Here is a 19,658-nt window from a genome sequence, read left to right on the forward strand (position 1 = left end):
GTCTGCGGATGTCGACCAGAGCAAGAGTCCAGGAGCACCTTCAAGACAAACAAAATTTCAGAATCCATGAGGTCTTGTAACTGGTGAACAATCAACACTTTGGAATGTTTTTGTATGCCAATAAAGGTCTTCTGATTCTGATATCAAAATCTGTACAATGAAATCAGAGTCCAGTCAGGCACCTTTAAGACCAACAAAGATTTATTCGGGGCGGGAGCTGTCGTGTGCAAGCGGTCTTCGTCAGGTTGGGGCAAAGCTTTCATGAGTCTCTGCTCCTTCTCTGCCCCCAATTTGGTTGGTCTGGAAGGGGCTCCTGGACTCTGGCTCTTTTCTCCTGCTGCAGCCTGACTAACTCAGCTGCCCTTCCGGAAGAAATACGTGATTCCTCTAGCCTGGAGAGGAGCTGTCATTCCAGGGGGTCCGCAGGCCCACCTAGAGACTGTGGCAGGCAGGGGAAGCCCAGGCGGCTCAATAAATCCTGCAGTCAGCAGGAGAATCCCTGAGTTCCTACTAGAGGGCAACCTTAGGTTCTAAGCACGGCCACCCTGGACTCTTCCTGGGCTGCCTCCGGCGCGTCCCTCCCTGGCCTCAGCCCGCCCCTCTCAGCGGCCTCCTTTGTGCTCTGTCTCCCAACAGGTGGACGAGGCAGAGATGAGGCGGCAGCAGGAGGAGATCGCAGCTATCATGAGGATGCGGATCGCGGGCACCTCCAGCGGGGCCCAGGTAGGCACCCTTGAGAAAGCCAGAGCTGGGGCCTGCATGCCAGGCAAGTGGGTTCTCACGAGTCTCCATGCAAAGGGTTGAGGCAAAGGGCCGTCGTGTCCAGATTGGGCATGCCAAACCACCGTCTCTGCTGCCTCCTTGGCTACGACACCTAAGAACCAGCAGGTTAGGAGTGGCAGCCTCTAATCTGGAGAACTGGGCTTGATTCCCCACCTCCTCCTCCAGCTGAAGCCTGCCGGGTAACTTCGGGACAGCCACAGAATCTCTCTTAGCCCCATCTAGAATCATAGAATAGAATCCTAGAGTTGGAAGGGTCCTCCTGGGTCATCTAGTCCAACCCCGGCAGTAGCAGGACACTCACAACCCAATCGCTCATCTACTGTGACCTGTCCCCCAAAGGGCCAGTTGAAGGGAGAGGAAGCAAAGGTCAGGGATATAAAAGCAGGCAGTGCCCGTGCGAAGGTAGGGTGAGCATTTAAAGGGGGAGTGGTGTGCCAAACAGCTGATAATTACAGGCTGGGGAGGGGTTTAAAGGGAACGGTCAACCTGTCATTATGCTCTCTGCTACTTGGGAAGAGGGGAAGCACGTGCACAAAGAACCCCCAACCCTTTTTGGATTCGTCCAAATATGAAATGGCGAAAGGGCATTCAGACAATTTGGATTCAGCCCACGTTGTTCCCAGCAGAATCCAAAACAGTCCGATATTTTTTAAAGCATATCCCTATTATGTAGAGGAAGCATATAAAATCTGTAGCCAAGTTGGTTCAACGGTTATGCAGACAGATTGGCCAACCCCCCCCTAAGCATGAATATTTCAGTTTTCAATCTGCTCAGTTGCAGCTGGGGAGAATATAAAGAGCTCCGTCACATCTCCCTGGAAAGCACAATGCTCACATTCCTGTGACGGATGGGAAATTGTCATATTCCAGAAGTCTGACAGTATTTAGACTTCTGGAATTTCTGGAAATGTCCCTTCTGGAAATTTCTGAGGAAACACAATGCTCAGCTTAGTTCTGAGGCGCATCCAAGAAGGGTTCTGGGAAGGATGCCTTTGGGGCGTCCCTGCGGAGAGGGTATCAGCTTCTTCCTTGAGTGCTGGATTCGAGTGGAGCAGCTCCCGAGAGAGTGCCAGGATTTTCAGGGGGTCGGAGCTGTGGGGAGTCCAAGCAGCCTTCCTCAGATACCTTCACTCCGTTTCCATCTTCCAAATTCCGGTCTCCTTCTAGCCAGCGGGTGACTTCATCTGCACGGTCTACCTGGAGGAGAAGAAGACGGAAGCGGAGCAGCACATTAAGGTGGGGGCCCCTGTGCACACGGGGGGGGGGAGAGGGGGAAGCCAGGGGAGGGGGCCCGTTAGAGGCAGGGTGGCCAACTCCAGGCATGCAAATACCTGGAGATCTGAGGGAGCCTAGGAGGGTGGAGGGAGGACTTGGGGGGGGGGGGCAGAAAGCCATGCCGTTCACCTGTCAAAGCAGCCATTTTCTCCAGGAGAAGTAAAACAAACAAAGCAGCCAGCAGGAGATAAGCTGAAATTCCAGGAGATCTCATCAGGACCTCAGACCAGGGAGCGTCCATCCGGTCCAGCCTCTCCTTGGCCTGCAGACGGTCCCCGGTTCAATCCCCGGCAGCATCTCCAGATAAAAGGACCAGGCAGCAGGGGATGGAAAGACCTTCCTTTGCCTGAGGCCCTGAGTAGACAAGACTGCCTTTGATGACCCCATATGGGGCGGTTTCAAGTGTTCTTTCTCCTCCTGGGCAGGCAAGCCTCGAAGGTTTTCACCTTTCCTTGTTGGGAAAGTTCTCCAAATTCCTTCTCCTTCCAGTGGGCCTTTCCTGTACCTTTCCCCAGGTGTAGCTTTTTTTTTTGGGGGGGGGGGTGGTTCCAAGTGAGGCAGCGCTGCAGATTGACAAGGCCTTCCTATAACGTCAAGGAGCATTTCTGTCCCTGTAGCTGTTCTGCTTTTGCCAAGATGTTAGTTTGCAACCTCTCGGGGGGAGACGGCTCTGTCCTTTGCAGCATTAGCAGGAGATACTCAAATGCCACCTTTTATCAAGAGCTCAGGGCTGCTGCGGAGGGCTCACATTCACGGCCTCTCCCCCCCCCCCCCCCAGATTCCAGCCACCATGACGGCGGAAGAGCTGACTTTCGAAATCTTGGACCGGAGGAAAATCGTCACCAAGGACAAAGATTACTGGAGTTGTTTTGAAGTCAGCGAGCGGGACGAGGCAGGTGAGTGACCTTGGGGCTGTTTCTCCCAGCTGCGTCTCCTTTTGGGCACCTGCCCAAGCCTCACCCCTCTTGGTAAAGGGTATTTTCTCACTATAAGCCCAGTCAGACTTCCTAGTTGCCAATTGTGTCCGTCTCAAAAATAGACATCAGCAAACGGGCTCAAGCAGAACGTGGAGGAACCACGTTCTGTTTGGGCCCGTTTGCCGGTGTCTGTTTTTGAGACAGACATCATAGGCTACTATGGACTGAACGTATAAGTGAGAAAATACCCTTTATCAGGGGGGCTGAGCCACTGAGGGAAGCATTCTGTGCTTGGAAGCAGGCGATGGTGTATCCAGACCCCATTTTGGCCATGCCCTAAGTTGATTTTTGAAAAGAATCTAAATGAAAGCAATAATTTTTAACACCTCTTTTTGATTAACATCTTTATTTCCTACTTTTATTTCCGCAATCCTTCTTCTTGTTTGGGCTTTCTGCTGAATCGGTGGGCTGCTTCTTTTCAGGCCTCGTCTCTAGCATTGGTGCCCAGGCCCCCCCCGATGCCCACCAACCCCTTCCTTGGGGACCACCAGATGTTTTGAGAGGTGGGTGGGGCTGAGAGAGCTGGCGGTCGGCTGTGAAAGATTTTATAGACTGTGCAAATGTTTTCTGAGTTGGTTTGGCAACAGCTGTCGTCCCCCCCACAGCTCCAGAATGCTTCACTGCATGACTGCAGATGTAGAAAAGATAATATTTCAAAACAATAAGTGAGTTTTAAAAAGCATTCCATGGAAGAGCCCCTGCTTGGCATGCAGGGCGTCCCTGGTTCAATCCCCAATAGCTTCTCCAGTTAAAGGAAGCAGGCAGGAGGGGAAGGGAAAGACCTCAGCCTGAGACCCTGGTGAGGCAGGGAAAGGGGGCTGTGGCTCAGGGGCAGAGCCTCTGCTGGGCATGCAGAAGGTGCCAGGTTCAATCCCTGGCATCTCCAGTGAAAAGGGACCAGGCAGGAGGGGAGGGGGAAGAGCTCTACCTGTAGCCCTGGAGAGCCACAGGGAGGGGCTGTGGCTCAATGGAAGAGCTTCTGCTAGCCTACGGAAATTGCCAGGTTCAATCCCCGGTATCTCCAGGGGGTGATGTGCGACCCGGAGAGCCACTTGCTGGTCTGTGCAGCCAATACCAACCTGGCAGGGCTGGCGGCCCGATTCAGCAGAAGGCAGCTGTGGGTGTGCTTTCTGTCACAAAGTGTGTCTGCCGGAAATGCTGCCGTGAGAGTGGCAGATATTAACCCAGCCGTAGCAATCCACAAGACCAAGAAGGAGGAGAATACAGTCCTCTTAATACCAAATTACGTCTGTACAAACTATGACATAAATAGATCAATGAAATGGTAATCCAGATGACCATAACCCTGGGAATCCAGGCAATCATATGCGAAATAATAAATCACTCCAGAAGCCTCATTAAATACATTTATTTATAAATGTAATTTATTTCAATAATCTTAACTGTTGGGAGTATAGTAGTTAAGAGTGGCAGCTTCTAATATGGCAAATCGGGCTTGATTCCTTGCTCCTCCACATGCAGCCAGCTGGGTGCCCTTGGGACAGTCAAAGTCCTGATAGTGCTGTTCTCATAGAGCAGTAATCTCAGGGCTCTTTCAGCCTCACCTCCCTCACAGGGCGTCTGTTCTGGGGAGAGGAAGGGAAGGCGATCGGAAGCCACTCTGAGACTCCTTCGGGTAAAGAAAGGCAGCATCTAAGAACCAACTCTCAGCCTCCCCTCCCTCACAAGGTGCCTGTTGTGGGGAGAGGAAGAGAAGGCGAATGGAAGCCCCTTTGAGACTCCTTTGTGTAGAGAAAAGCAGCATATAAGAACCAGCTCTTCTTCTTCCTCTTCAGTAATCTCAGAGCTCTCTCAGCCTCCCCTCCCTGACAGGGTGTCTGTTGTGGGGAGAGGAAGGGAAGGCGAATGGAAGCCCCTTTGAGACTCCTTTGTGTAGAGAAAAGCAGCATATAAGAACCAGCTCTTCTTCTTCCTCTTCAGTAATCTCAGAGCTCTCTCAGCCTCCCCTCCCTCACAAGGTGCCTGTTGTGGGGAGAGGAAGGGAAGGCGATTGGAAGCCCCTTTGAGACTCCTTTGTGTAGAGAAAAGCAGCATATAAGAACCAGCTCTTCTTCTTCCTCTTCAGTAATCTCAGAGCTCTCTCAGCCTCCCCTCCCTCACGGGGTGTCTGTTGTGGGGAGAGGAAAGGGAAGGCGATTGGAAGCTGTTTTGAGGCTCCTTCCGGGGTTGAAAAGCGGGATATTAAAAAAAAGCTCTTTTTCTTCTTCTCTGTCAGGTTTATGGTGTGGATAACTTTTGACTGGTGTATTGCTTCTCTGTTTGTGAAGCACTTAATGGAAACAAATTTAGATATAAGCTATACAGCTTTGTACCTTACAGCAGGGGTAGTGAGTGTGCATGCAGGGGCTCATGGGGATTGTAGTCCATGAACATCTGGAGGACCACAGGTTGACTACCCCTGTCACACAGGAATATAGAATTAGAATTATTTCTACTTTTTTGCTGCTTACATTCTTTGGAACTCGAAAAAAAGAGTCCATTTGGCCAGCTTATCCCTTTGTTTCCCACCTGGAGACCCCTGCCCCTGGAGAGTTGAGGAAGGTGTGGTGGTCCGAGGGCCTTGCACCTAAAACCCCTTGTCGGCTGCCGTGGAGGCTGAGCCAGAGCGACGCTTGGAGCAGGGTTCCCCGGCCCCTCCCAAGCGCCTCCCGTTTCTCTCCCCGCAGAGCGGCCCTTGCACTACAGCGAGAAGGTCCTTCCCATCGTGCACAGCCTGGGGAAGGACAGCTTCCTGGTGGTGAAGAGACAGGTGGCCATGGAGCACATGCTGGTCTACACAGGTAAGGCCGGAAGACCCTGCTGGGTCAGACCTAGCCAGAGGTAGACTGCCTCTGAATGCGGAGGTTCCCCTCCGTCGCCATGGCTAGCCGATGCTGACAGGCCTCTCTCTCCCCTGTGAACCTCTCGGTCCCCCTTCCTAAGCCGTCTCTTCCTGTGGCCCCTGCAACCTCCTGCCGGCTGCGAATGCCCCTTTCCCATCCCTCTCCATCGCAAGGCTGCTTAAGACAAAGGCCTGTATTAAACACGACATGTTAAATGATGCAAGAAACGATATAAATAGATGAGGAGCAGAGGCATAATGCGGCGAGCGCGGGGCAAGTGCGCACCGCCCGAGATCATCCCCAGCCGCCGCCGCTGCATCGCCCGCAGCCCTGTGCCTCCCCTGGAAGTGCAGCAACTTTGGCCTTCCCGAAATGCCCCCCCTGAGCCGTTTCATTAAGTTTGCCAAACCCTGGACATTTGGCCGGGCCTCCTCCGGCTGGTCCCGCAGCTTCCCAAGGCTTTTGCGCAGGTCGGAACCGACTGCCCCCGTCCAGCGTGGTTTGGGTCTCTCCTCCCCCGTCTGCCTTTCGCGGCAGGCTTGCTGCTGGCCCCCCCCCGCAGCCCCCTGACCCCTCCCTCCTCCCCCAGCCAGCAAGGCGGGCGACAGCAAGCACGGCATGATGCGTTTCCGCGAGGAGAAGAACGTCCTGGGCCTGGGCCTCAGCACCGGCTTCCACGACCGCTACTTCATCCTGACCAAGGACTTCCTGCGGCTCTACAAGGAGGTGCGGGTACGTGGCGGAGACCCCGGGATCGGGACCCTGCTGCCTCGGCCTCCTCCCCACCTCTCCCACAGTCAATCCGGCAGGGAGTCTGGGGTCTCGGCTAGGGGGCAGCCCCCCTCCCCTGTGCCCTCCGCAGGGGGCCTCCGCCATCTCGGCCAGGGGAGTCAACCTGTGGTCCTCCAGATGTCCATGGACTACAATTCCCATGAGCCCCTGCCAGCGTTGCTATGGGAATAGTAGTCCATGGACATCTGGAGGACCACAGGTTGACTACCCCTGATCTAGGCCACTTCACACTCGCTTGGCAGGGCCTGAGGTTGCCCGCTTCTTCCTCAAGGATTTGGGGGTGGAGCCGGGAGAGGGCAGGGTTTTTGAAGGGGAAGGGCCTCAGCAGGGTATAAAGGCACAGAGTCCGCCCTCCTGAGGAGCCACTTTCTGCAGGGGACCTCTGTCACCTGGAGAGCAGGTGTGGTGCCAGGAGAGTGGCCCCTGTTTGCTTTCAGAAACGTCTCTGTCTTCATTTTGATTTCCTGTCCTCTCTGTCTCCAGAGCCACAAGCCAGAGAAGGAGTGGCCGGTGAAGAATCTGAAAGTCTACCTGGGAATCAAAAAGAAAGTCCGCCCTTCCACCTGGTGCGTGTTTTGCTTTGGGTCTCCTCTTCTGGGCCGGCGCTCAGGGAATGCTAATGTAGGGCCTGTTTGGCAGGGCCTCCGCTTGGCCTGCAGAAGGTCCCCGGTTCAATCCCCAGCAGCATCTCTAGTGAGAAGGACCAGGCAGGAGGGGAGGGGAAAGACCTTCACCTGAGACCCTGGAGAGCTATGGAGAGGGGCCTGCTGTGCCCTCCTCCTCCTCCCACTTTTAACCCCAGGCGGAACCATGTCGGGGCAGGCGGAAAACCGGGCGCACGGCCCACGGGGCTTGTCCAGCGCTGCAGGCCAGGCGGCGGGAAGGGCGATGCGACGTTCCAGGAGAGGACGTGGTGCCCCCCCCCGCCATGCACTCCTGCCGGCCGCCAGCAGAGGGCACAGGTGCTCAGCACAGGCCCGGAGGAACGTTGTTCTCTCCCGCTGGACTTCCCGGGAGCCCAGAGCTCTGCCTCCCTTGGGGGGTGGGTGGGGGGGCGCGGGGGTGGGAGGGAGGGGGGGGCAGCCCCAGTTTCGGACCTTCTCGCTGAACCCGGGAGAGGGGTTGGTTTTTTTTTTTTTTTTTTACTATAAAGGAGTTGTGTTGGTGTGACTAGGGTTGCCAGTCTCCTGGTAAGGCCTGGAGAGCTCCCAGAATTACAACTGATCTCTAGTTCCCCTGGAGGAAAGGGCTGCTCTGGAGGGACCCTTTGGTGTGACCCACCCCTGCTGGGGGTCCTCCTCCCCAGGCCCCCTCCTGAAATCTCCAGGACCTGGAGTCAGGAGCCCTGTTGGAGAAGGGGACCCCCTCTCCCCAAGTTGGCCTTTTTCTCCCGGGAAGGGTCTCCTTGCCCCTGGGGGGGGGGCCCTCATCCATCCCACCATCAAAGAAAGAACCCAGGCGAGATTTCCCCAGCACCGGCCCAGTTCTGCTTGCTCCTTCCCCTCGAAATGGGAGGGGGTCAAAGGGCTGGCCGGAATGCGGAAGGCGAGTTTGAAAGAGAGAGAGAGAAGGGAAGAAAGAGGGAGACCAGGGTGACACTCTCTCTGCGTTCTGGCCTTCGCTTTGGTCTCCCTCTTTCTTCCCTTCTCTCTCTCTTCCAAACTCCCCTTCCTCATTCCGGCCAGACCTTTTACCCCCTCCCATTTCCTCCTGGGTCAAGGCCAACCACCAGCCGCGCCAGGCTGCTTGTGGGGCCAGGTGAGCTGTTGGCCACCCTGTGCCATTGCCGTGGGTGCTGGCAGCCTGCTGCTGATGCCCACAGGCCAGGCAAAGGGGGGGGGGTTCCGCCTCCTCTCCTTTGAGCAACCAGACCCCAGTGCAGCCTACCTCTCCTCACGGGAGTGAACAGGGTGATGCCAGAGTTGGCAGCTGGCACCTGCAGGGACGGAGTGACTGGAGACTGGGACAGATGCCCACGGCGTTCTAATGACCGTCTGGATGAGATTGTGTCATTCATTGATTCATTCATTGATTCATTGATTCATTGATTCATTGATTCATTGATTCATTCATTCATTCATTCATTCATTCATTCATTCATTCATTAGATTTATTACCCGCCACTCCCATACGGCTCGTGGCAGGTTACAAAATTCATTTAAAAACCTCGATAAAATACCCGTCAAAACCACAGGCACCAATACAACAGTAACGGCACAAGATGCGGCAGCCAATAAGTTCTCAAAACAATCCCAAGATGGGATCATTAAATTAGGCAGGGAAGGGGCAGGCAGAGTCCGGCTCCTCCTGAATCTTCTCCTCTCTCTCTCTCTCTGTCTCTCAGCTGGGGATTCACCGTCTTCTTTGAGAACGACAAGCAAGAGAAGCAGCAGTGGTATGCAGCCTCCTTTCCCTGCCCCAAATAGGCTTCCCCCCGCAGAACCTCCACATCCAGGGGCACTGAACCTTTGAGTCCTGAGAAACTGGGGGGGGGGTGGGATTTGCTGTGGTCCTATGGTGGGCAGATGCTTTGGCCTCAGCCCCACATTGGGGTCTCCACCCTCTTTGGAAGGGCTTCCAGGAGGACGTTGTCCAGGGGAGAATGAGGGGAGCCCCGGAGTGCCTCTATCGGGATGTGAACTTTCAATGGCTTTGTCCAGAGTTTTGTCTCCCTGGCTGACCCCTCAGTCTGACTCACGGATGCGCCAGGCAGGGGGGTGCTCCAGCCCTCGTTGGCCTGCCTCCCTCAAAGCACGGCCTGCAGAAGGAGAGTCAGGGGCTTGTGGAATGATTGGGAGGGGCTGTGGGAGAACCTGGCAGGCGGGAGGTCTTAGGTTCAGATCCTGGCACCTCACCAGGTAGGAGTTGAAGCCTGAGGCCTTGAAGAGCCGCTGATGCTCTGAGCAAGCAGTCCTGGCCGTGGTGGACCATAGCAGGACGGCCTGATTCTCCTGTGTCCAAGCTTAGCTCAGTGGCAGAGCCTCTGCTTAGGCTGCAGAAGGCCCCAGGTTCAATCCCTGACGTCTCCAGGTGAAGCCTGGAGCACTTGGAAAGCAGCTGCCGGTCTGAGTAGACAACACTGACCATGATGGGCCATTTAAGGCGGCTCCGAAGAAAGAGAGGAGGGAAAACAGTACATGGAACATGAATACGGGACGGGTATGGGAAGGAGGGACTGCTGTGGCCCCCAAAATCTCCTCCCCTGCCACAACCTCTGGCACTTTTCTAATGGGACGGGCGGTCTTAGGTAGGCCTGCTGGAGACCTGTGTGCCAGGGGAGCGCATGTTGCTCAAAACGCACACATATTGGGGGCCGTTGGCTGCGTCTGGGAGTCAGGCTCAGCAGCCTCCACCGACGGGAAACGCACCCAGCCTAACTTGAGTCGTTCCTGAAGTGGCCACAGCGTGCAGCTTCCCCTCTCTGTCCCTTCCTCTGGCAGGTATCTGTGCTGCGACACTCAGCAGGAACAGCGGGAGTGGTTTGCAACCTTCCTGTCCGTGCAGGTGAGCCCTGGGCTGGTCCTTCTATTCGTGGGGCTGGTGGTGGTGGGGGAATTGGGCTCCCTCCTGCACAGGCACCGGAATTCCCTCTGCTCCCGTCCAGGGCGCAAGCAAAAGACCGAGGCGGAGGGCCGTGAACTAGATAACCAGCGGAGCATGTGGGATTCTGTGCTGAGGGCAGCCGTCTCGGTCGACGGCTGGGACGGAATCCTGCGACCTGTATAAATTATGCAGATTGAGCATATCTGGGCATCCTCCTCATTTGCATTATTCACGGGGCTTCTGCTGAGCTTCAGGAGAGGGAGGTCCCGTGAGCACCGCCAGACGTCTCCCCATCTGACCCCTGGCAATTTGTGCATGGGGCACCTTTCAGGACAGCATGAAGATCAACCCTCCTCCTCCTCCTTCTTCAGTAGAACACAAGAGCCATTTGGTGTAGTGGTTAGGAGTGCGGACTTCTAATCTGGCGAGCCGGGTTTGAATCTGCGCTCCCCCACATGCAGCCAGCTGGGTGACCTTGGGCTCGCCATGGCACTGATAAAACTGTTCTGACCGAGCAGTGATATAGGGCTCTCTCAGCCTCACCCACCCCACAGGGTGTCTGTTGCAGGGAGAGGAAGAGAAGGCGAATATAAGCCGCTCTGAGACTCCTTCGGGTAGAGAAAAGCGGCATCTAAGAACCGACTATTCTTCTTTCTTCAAATCTTATTTGTTTTGCCGCTCTGTTCTTAGTTTCTCCCTCACATTCTGTGTCACACGTTTTGTCCTTTCTGCCTACTTAGCTGCAGCTTTTAATATAGCAAAGTTTAAAGGAAAGTCTTTGCCACTCTGTCAGTATTCAGTCTTCTGTGTCTAGGTGCATTTGAAACGTACCGTATTTGCCGGCGTATAAGACGACTGGGCGTATAAGACGACCCCCCAACATTTCCGCTCAAAATACAGTACTATGGGCCACTATGGGCAGCTCTGTCTATCCCTACTGAAGTGCACCCGGCGTATAAGATGACCCCCCCCCCCACTTGGAGGCATGTTTTTCAGGGGGGAAAAGTAGTCTTATACGCCAGCAAATACTGTATATTGAACAATTAGTTCCGGTCATATCTTCATTTGGGCTGCTGAAATTCCAGGCAGCCACGAGGCTTTTGATTTTAATTCGTTGGCCTTTGCTCAGCCCCTGGACTCAGACTTCGCTCTTGGCCTCACTCTGAAAGCCACTTGGAGTGCCTGGGAGAGAGAAGGGCCAGAGATAACGTTAATGAATCAGTAGCTGCACTGAGAAGGCCATGCTCAGCTCTGCACATGGGCGGAAGCTCCATGCAGGCAGTCCCCTTCAACCTGTGGGAAAATCAACCTTGTCCCACTGATTCACATGAAATGCATTTTGGAGCAGCGTCAAACTGCTGCGATTTAAGAGGGACGTGAAATTTTAATCGCATCTCCGTGTCCTGTAATTATATCACTTTTTTAGTTTCTGTGCCTATGGGCCTAAACAGACCAGACAAAGTGTCTGTTCATAAAATTCCATGCAGAAAGGGAGGTTTAACCCTTCAACGCCATTTGTCCCCTTTTTAATGGGGGGGGGGAGCTAGTTTTGAATAGCAAAATCAAGTGGAAGTTGAAGGGTTAAGTTGCTCTCCCTTCCTTGCATGACCCTGAGACAAATCGAGGCTGTGTAGAGGGACCTGACTTTTTTTGTTGGAGTCCTGTGGTTCCAAAATAGAATTTGGACAGGAAATAAGGGGCGGAAAAATTGCCGGATTGGCCTTTTAATGAAAAAATTCCTGGTGGTCCCCTACCCGGGAGGGCAAGCTTCATCCCTGCCACGGCCTGGGTCCAACCGGTCCCATTGATCCGTAGATACCTGCTCTCTAAAATTCTGCATCCATTTGGTCATACATTTTTCACTTGTTCCTCTTCTGTTTCTAGCTAGAGCAGCGTAGATCCATTGTAGTCAATGATCTTTCTGTTTTGATCAGGTTTCTTGATGGCCTTGGGTTTCCCAGATGGGTGGGAGTTAATTTATATATATAAAATTTGTGAAACATTTATCAGGCGATATGACCATATATGTTCATGTTGACTTGCCCTCCCCTCCCAGAATGGCCAGTGGAGGGCCTGGAGGGGGTGGGAAGGGGAGGGGCCTTGAGTGGGCGTGTCCACAGCGATGCTTCCCAGCCCTATTCTGCAGGATCTCACCACTTCTGGGGTTTCTGCAAGCCTGAAGAATGTTTCAAGGGTTTCTCAAGGGTAAGAAAAGTTGAGGAAGGCTGTTCTCTCTCATCTGAACCCAATGGAAAAATGGGCAAATGAGAACAAGATGCAATTTAATAAAGATAAGTGTAAAGTTCTGCATCTGGGTCAGAAAAATGAAAAGCATGCCTACTGGATGGGGGATACGCTTCTAGGTAACACTGTTTGTGAACGAGACCTTGGGGTACTTGTGGATTGTAAACTAAACATGAGCAGGCAGTGTGATGCAGCGGTAAAAAAGGCAAATGCCATTTTGGGCTGTATCAACAGGGGATCATTGATCCTGCGTTGAGCAGGGGGTTGGACTAGATGGCCTGTATGGCCCCTTCCAACTCTATGATTCTATGATTCTATCTACTTCTATTCTTTTATTCCCTGCGTCTTTTCTGACCCTTGAAGCTGAAGTCTCTGATGTTGGGATAAACAGTAGGGGGTGACAAAGGACACCCCTGTTAATTGTCCCACTTATCTTTGCTTGTTGGTTGGAATATAGACCTTTCCTCGAGTTGCAGAATTCAGGGCCACAGTACAAATGTCCAATAGAAAAGGCCGTATTAAAATGTCAAACACTTCCTCGGCAGCCAGAATTCAAAATGCTGCTGTCTTTTCTCTCTAGTTCACAAATCCGATTGCATCTATTACAAACGGTATATTCCCATTCATGTACCTCTTTGGCACAATGCCTGTTTGATGAGCGGGAATGAGATTTGTTCTACATTTTCATAATCGTTCTGCCAGTATTGTCGCAAAGATTTTGTAATTATGTTCAGCCGAGAAATAGGTCCACATGACTGTGTCAGCGTTGAATCACTGCCTCCTTTATATATTAATGGTGTGTATGTCTCTTGCCACATCAGGGTTATTGTCTCTGTCTTTTATCTCTTTTTAAACTTTTTATTCTGCTGTCATTAAGACTTCTTCGAAATACAGTGCACTTAGCCCAAACAGTCATAGAGTTTTGTTATTTTTTTTTTTTTGCATATTTTTTATTGCCTAGGAAACTTCTTGCGTTGTTACTGTTTGATTTAAAATTTTTTCCTGTGTTCTGGTGTGAACTTGGCGGTCAGGATATCTTTGAAATAGTCCCTCATTCCTCCTTCTGAGACAGACTTCTATAATCCCGAGAAAGCACAAATTGTTCTTGCATTTCCTTTTCTCCATAGTAATTCGAGCCCCTTTTTTTACGCCCGTGATTACACTTTTCCCCGTCTCCTTCCTAAGACAATACGCCAAATATCTGCCGGGTTTGTTCACATGTTCAAAATGCCTCTTGCTTTAGTGATTCTGGTTATTTTTCTACGCCTCTTCCCTCACTAACGTGCGGAATTGTTTTTTGAGATCTCCACTAACATGCCTTTGTTGAGATTTTTTTCGTGTTCTTGTTCCAGCCTCTGGATTCTTCTTTCTGCACTTCTTGTGGCTGTTTCCCCATCTTCACCCAACCTCACCTGTTCCCTCTCCTCTTTCCCACCTTCCCAGCACGGCGCCAACAACCTGTGGCCGTCGGAGAGCTCCAAAGTGCGTGCCTCCCGCATCCAGCAGGACGCCCGTCTGGGCAACATCTCCCTGATCCCTTTGCGGGGCAGCGAGAACGAGATGAGGAACAGCGTGGCAGCCTTCACCACCGACCCGCTGACGGTGAGCGGGGGGGGGGGGGGGACCGAGAGCCTCACACATAGTGCATTGTGGGGACTGAGACGGGAACCTTGCCCCTTGGGCTTGGAAGGATTTCCTAAGTGGTTTGGGCTCTTTAGCTTGGAGAAATGACGATGGAGAGGGGGACATGACAGGGGTTTACAAAGTTACACATGGGGGTAGTCAAACTGCGGCCCTCCGGATGTCCATGGGCTACAATTCCCATGAGCCCCTGCCAGCGTTCGCTGGCAGGGGCTCATGGGAATTGTAGCCCATGGACATCCGGAGGGCCGCAGTTTGACTACCCCTGAGATAGAGAAAGTAGAGAAATAAGTCCTCTTCTCTTTTTGCGACGAGACAAGGACTCTTGGGCACGCCATGAAACTAATGAGCTTAGAGCCGAGGAAAGGAAGAGATAAATGCGTGGAATTCCTCGCCGCTGGAAGTGGTGACGGATATCTTATTTATTTTTAATTTGATTTCTAGACCGCCGGTCCCAGTGAACTGGCTCGTGGCGGTTTACAACATACATATAAAACATGGTAACATAAAATCTTACAACAATAAAATCCTCAAAGCTTACCCCCCCCCAGTAAAATACAGCAGCAGAGTGAAGTGTCCTACAGAGGGTATAAGGAGGTAAACAGTCCCGCAGGTAGGTAGGACCCAAGCTGCGTATAGCCTTAAAGGTCAACAACTGTTCTGGAAGCAAGCGGGGAGGAAGTGAGCTCAAGAATATAAGCACAGACAGCTTCAAGAGCTTCAACATCTGGAGCAGAGGCCCATCCGTGGCTATTGGCCACAAAGTCTAGTCTGGGGCATGATGCAGGGGTTCATGGGAATTGTAGTCCATGGATGTCTGGAGAGTCACGGTTTGGCCACCCCCGCCCAAAGCTACGCCCTCTCCCACTGCCCCGTCTGACCTGTTGCTTTCCCCCCTTCCAGCTGCTGCGGGACCTATGAACCTGGATGACAGATGTGTCAGGTGAGATGCTGACCAGCCCCTCAAATAAGCGAGAGGCGGCCCTGAGCCTGCAGGGCAAGCAGTCTCAGCAAAGGTGCCCACCTGCGGGCAGTTTGTCAGCACAATTCCCTGGGCTACTTTTGGTTGGCGGTTAGAATATGCAGGGAGAGCGGAGCTGCTTAAATAAGGAAATAGCTTTTATTCAGAAGAGAAACATCTGTGGAGAGAGAGAGAGACCTAACCATCTAGGTAGCTGTTGTCTGCGGTCAATCTTCTGTTCAACAACTGTTCTGGAGGCAAGCAGGGAGGAAGTGGGCTCAAGAAGCAGGAAGTCTCCTATCGAGCCAATCAGGACCCTGGAGGAGATAACTGGAAAATCATTGGGAAGTTTCTATCCTATCTATGCTAAGTGCACACCTCCTCTGGTGCCCCCTGCAGGACACCCTTTAATTTCTGCTCTGTTATGCATACTGCAGATCTTACATATGCCAAGAGTTTTGAGTATCACAGTTTGGTGGCGACTCCCTCTTGGAAGCTGGAAAACCCTTGGCCAAATGCCTCTGTGTGCAGGCTCAGGGCTGAGTTTTTAATTAACGCATATTTTAAAGAAATGTATACATTTCACTTTTCCTTGTGGCTCAAAAGTTTCAGGCCTTCTTGGGTAGGGGCACCAGGGCTGTTATGATTTCCTCCCTTTTTTAATCCCCCTCCTCCACTGACACCTTCTCAATCAGCATTTAGACCCCAGATGAGAATTCCCTTGCTCCTGGTTAAAGCTATCTAATCCCGTTTTACAGATGTTTAGTCCTGGGCCTGTTCCTCTCCTCCATCCTCTGGGAGCGAATCCCACATCCAAATCACTCTCTGTGTAAAGAAATATTTTGTTTTGCCCCTCCCGAACCTTCTGCATCAACCTCATTGCCCCTTTCACTTTAATATTACAGGACAGGAAGGAGTAACTTTCTTTTCCCATGCTTCGCACCCCATCTGCAGGGGTCGCGGATCATTTTATGCTCTTTCAATGTCTTTTGGTAGATTTTGCATTCTTTCCACTTTGAATTTGCAGGTTTGTGGGCAAGCAGAAGAATCCCGGACGATCTCTTGGCCTATTCCTGGCTGGACCAGCAAGGAGGGGAGGGAGGGGGGGAAATGGGGGCCAAAGGCTTTGGAACTGCCCGTCTCCCCAAAAAGCCAAGAAGAAACCCATTGGAGCAATCGAGGAAATGGGTGGAAAGCATCAGAGGACTTCCTAGGGAGGTTGGACCGGCTTTCAATCAATTCGGGAACCAGGATCCCCACCCCTCTAGTGAACTGAGCCCCGCCCCCAGCACGGACCAATGAGACTGTCCACCTGGCAACTTGGTCTACCTGTGGCCTTTCCCCAACCTGTCGTCTGGCGTACCTTGGAGGGAAACAGCCAAGCATGTCTCCTCACTGGGAGGACGTTGTGGATTGCGAATCTATGCCGGAGGGTTGCTGGACTTTGCTGGATGGGAGGCAATTTTAAGGGAAGACCTCAGACTCCATGACCGGCTGCTGGCCCTGCAGAGGAACTGGCTGGCCCCTGGGTGAGATGGGAGGCTGGACTGGAGGGACCCTCCCTGGCCTACCCAGCAGGGCTCTTCTGATACTCTTATGAAGGCCTTGGCCTCTCTACCCTGTGGCTGGCCCTGCAGAGGAACTGGCTGGCCCCTGGGTGAGACGGGAGGCTGGACTGGAGGGACCCTCCCTGGCCTGACCCAGCAGGGCTCTTCTGAGGGTCTTCTCAGGGGAAGGCCTTAGCCTCTCTGCCCTGTGGCTGGCCCTGCAGAGGAACTGGCTGGCCCCTGTGGGAGACGGGAGGCTGGACTGGAGGGACCCTCTCTGGCCTGACCCCGCAGGGCTCTTTTGAGGGTCTTCTCAGGGGAAGGCCTCGGCCTCCCTGCCGTGTGGCTGGCCCTGCAGGGGAACTGGCTGGCCCCTGGGTGAGACGGGAGGCTGGACTGGAGGGACCCTCCCTGGCCTGACCCAGCAGGGCTCTTCTGAGGGTCTTCTCAGGGGAAGGCCTCAGCCTCTCTGCCCTGTGGCTGGCCCTGCAGAGGACCTGGCTGGCTGCTGGGTGAGGCAGGAGGCTGGACTGGATGCTGGACCCTCCCTGGTCTGACCCAGCAGGGCTCTTCTTAGTTTCTTAGGGTCTGATGATAATTCGGATGATGTATGGGGAACCAAAAATGGATTCTGGAAACTGGACTGAGAGAACTCCAAATGAGAACTGCAAAGGGAAAGAGCTTTGGGTGGGCTTTGGGAGAGGGCTGAGGCTTGAGGTGGGGGGAAATTGGTGGCCCAGCTTCTTTGGACAAGTTGAGTGAAGATCTTTGAGAGACGTTGCAAGAGGTCAATGAAGCAGGGTTTGCAAGGAGGCTGGGACAAAATACGAAAGAATGCTGGATCCGGAGAAGAGTCGGGCCGTTGATCAGACCGGCCTGACGTGGGGTGGGGGTCAGGGTACCCATTGGGGGCAATTCCTTTGCTGCCCTCTTCGGCTGCGGTACTGGATGGGGGGGGGAGTCTGGGACCACTGCTGGCGAGCTGGGGAGGAGGGCAGGCACCACCCTTCTTAGCCAAATTCTTTTCTCATTTTTTGTCTCTTTTGTAATATTAAATATCTGTGGGACGTCCACAGAACTCTGCTGTTGATTGGCCTTTCTGGGGAATCCAAAGATCGTTGGGGTGTGAGCGTGTCCCTCCTCATTGCATGGCCCCTGGGCTTGAATTCCCCCCAGCCGCCCTTCCCCAGAGACTGGCTACCAGCAGCCCCAGGGAGAAGATCGCTGCTGCTGCCGTGGCTCAGTGCCCCCTTTCCTTTCTATCTTCTGCTTAACAACCTCCAAAAAAGAACCCACCACCTCCCGAGGACGCCTGTTCCACTGAGGAACCACTCTAACCGTCAGGAACACCTTCCGGATATTTAGCCAAAAATCCTTTTGAATTTATTTTGAATTTAACCCATTGGTTCTGGTCCAACCCTCTGGGGCAACAGAAAACCACTGCCCCATCCTCTATACAACATCCCTTCAAGTATTTGAGGGTCGGCCCTGGCTACTCCTTGGAGGAGGGAGCCGCAAGGAAGTCCAGGTTGGCTCCACGGAGGCAGGCCATGGTGACCCGTCTCCAGATGTCTCTTGCTTTGAAGACCTCACAGGGCTGCCATAAGTTAGCTGTGAGATGACGGCAAAAACAGCAACCACAAACTCCCAGGAACTGTTTTCACTTTCCTTTTTCTGTGCCATGGAAACCGAGCAGGTGAGATTCTTGGATGTGGTACATCCTTGGGTGTAAGGTGGGTTGTAAGGTGTACCCCTCTGTGGATAGATTAAGGGACCCTGGTAGACCTCCAAGGGGGTGGTGGACCGCTGAGCTAGAGGAGGTATGCGGATATACTGTCATGGCAACTTCAGGGTGCTGTTGCCGGGGCAACCACTGAGCATCCTCCAGGCAGACTTCTAGGATGTCTTCAGATTATCCTTCTCATCTTCTCACCTCCATCCTACGCATGTCCCCTCCACCGTTTGAGACACTCCAGCAGGGAGGAGAAGGGAAGAGGCCCATCTCCCCACCCCATATTTCTAATCTGCCATGAGGCTTGCCAACCTCCAGGTGATGCCTGGAGACCTTCAGGAATCTCCAGATGACAAAGATCAGACCGCAGAGCTTCAGAATCTGAGGGTCAGGTCCTCTGAGGAAAAATGGCTGCTTCGGAGGGAGGGTGGCTCTTAGGCATCCTGCCTTGCTGATGGTTCCCCTCCCCAAATCCAGCCCTCCCCGGGGTCCACATCCACCTCTCCTGGAATTTCCTAACCCAGACCTGGAAACCCTTTTTGGGGTCAGCCAAAGTTTATAGCAGGGGTGGCCAAACAGTAGCTTCCCTGGTTTATACACACTTTTCTTGGATGCTTTAGGATGCTTAGGGCTGATCCTGCGTTGGTTGGACTAGATGGCCTGTATGGCCCCTTCCAACTCTATGGTTCTATGATTCTATGGCCAAAGAAGCATGGTCGTCTCCCTGCTTCGCAGAAGGCTCTCTGGCTCCTTCCAACCTACTGACTGTAACCACCAGGCATCCTCTGTCAACTCCTAGCCTCTTATGCCCCTGTACAGAAAAGCGACATATAAAAACCAACTCCTCCTCCTCCTGGTGTTTTGTACCCCACTTTATCCGTTTGAGGAGTTTGTGGCTGAGAAGAGGTTGGGTCAGGCAGCTACAGCACACCTGTGCCTTTTTGTCAGAGAAGCCCCCCATTTCTTTTCTGAGGGGAGCAAAGAGCTTGGCAGTCCCTGAGACCAGGATTCCTGCATGACCCGAGGATCATCCCCAAATGAATCACCGAGCGCAGAGCAGCATTGAGGGGTCGCTTTCCTCGGAGAACTCGAACCCAGCCCAGGGACACCTTTGAGACCAAGACGATTTTCAGGGCGTAGGTTTTCAAGAGCCAGGGTTCCCTTTGTCATACAGGGCCACCGTCTGGACTCGGACCTTCCAGGGGTGAGGCATTTGACTCTCAAAGGCCCCATGGAATCCTAGAGTTGGAAGGGACCTCCTGGGTCATCTAGTCCAACCCCATGCACTAGGCTGGACACTCACAAATCTAGCTCAGGGGT

At 53.2% G+C, this 19,658-nt stretch overlaps 1 protein-coding gene across 1 annotated transcript in view; it reads left to right on the forward strand.

The window, feature by feature from the left end:
* ARAP1 (ArfGAP with RhoGAP domain, ankyrin repeat and PH domain 1) overlaps positions 1–17,684 on the forward strand; it is a 123,023-nt gene extending 105,339 nt beyond the window's left edge. The window contains exons 24-34 of the mRNA XM_077344153.1: positions 536–723; positions 1,951–2,019; positions 2,837–2,954; positions 5,723–5,836; positions 6,468–6,610; positions 7,154–7,236; positions 9,015–9,065; positions 10,111–10,174; positions 13,901–14,059; positions 15,002–15,041; positions 16,087–17,684. Of these exons, the coding sequence (XP_077200268.1) occupies positions 536–723; positions 1,951–2,019; positions 2,837–2,954; positions 5,723–5,836; positions 6,468–6,610; positions 7,154–7,236; positions 9,015–9,065; positions 10,111–10,174; positions 13,901–14,059; positions 15,002–15,019 (1,007 nt within the window). The 3' untranslated portion in view covers positions 15,020–15,041; positions 16,087–17,684. The remainder of the gene's footprint in view (positions 1–535; positions 724–1,950; positions 2,020–2,836; positions 2,955–5,722; positions 5,837–6,467; positions 6,611–7,153; positions 7,237–9,014; positions 9,066–10,110; positions 10,175–13,900; positions 14,060–15,001; positions 15,042–16,086) is intronic.
* Positions 17,685–19,658: the final 1,974 nt, after the last annotated feature.

This window comes from Paroedura picta, chromosome 6 (assembly GCF_049243985.1).
Source record: "Paroedura picta isolate Pp20150507F chromosome 6, Ppicta_v3.0, whole genome shotgun sequence".
Taxonomy (NCBI): domain Eukaryota; kingdom Metazoa; phylum Chordata; class Lepidosauria; order Squamata; family Gekkonidae; genus Paroedura; species Paroedura picta.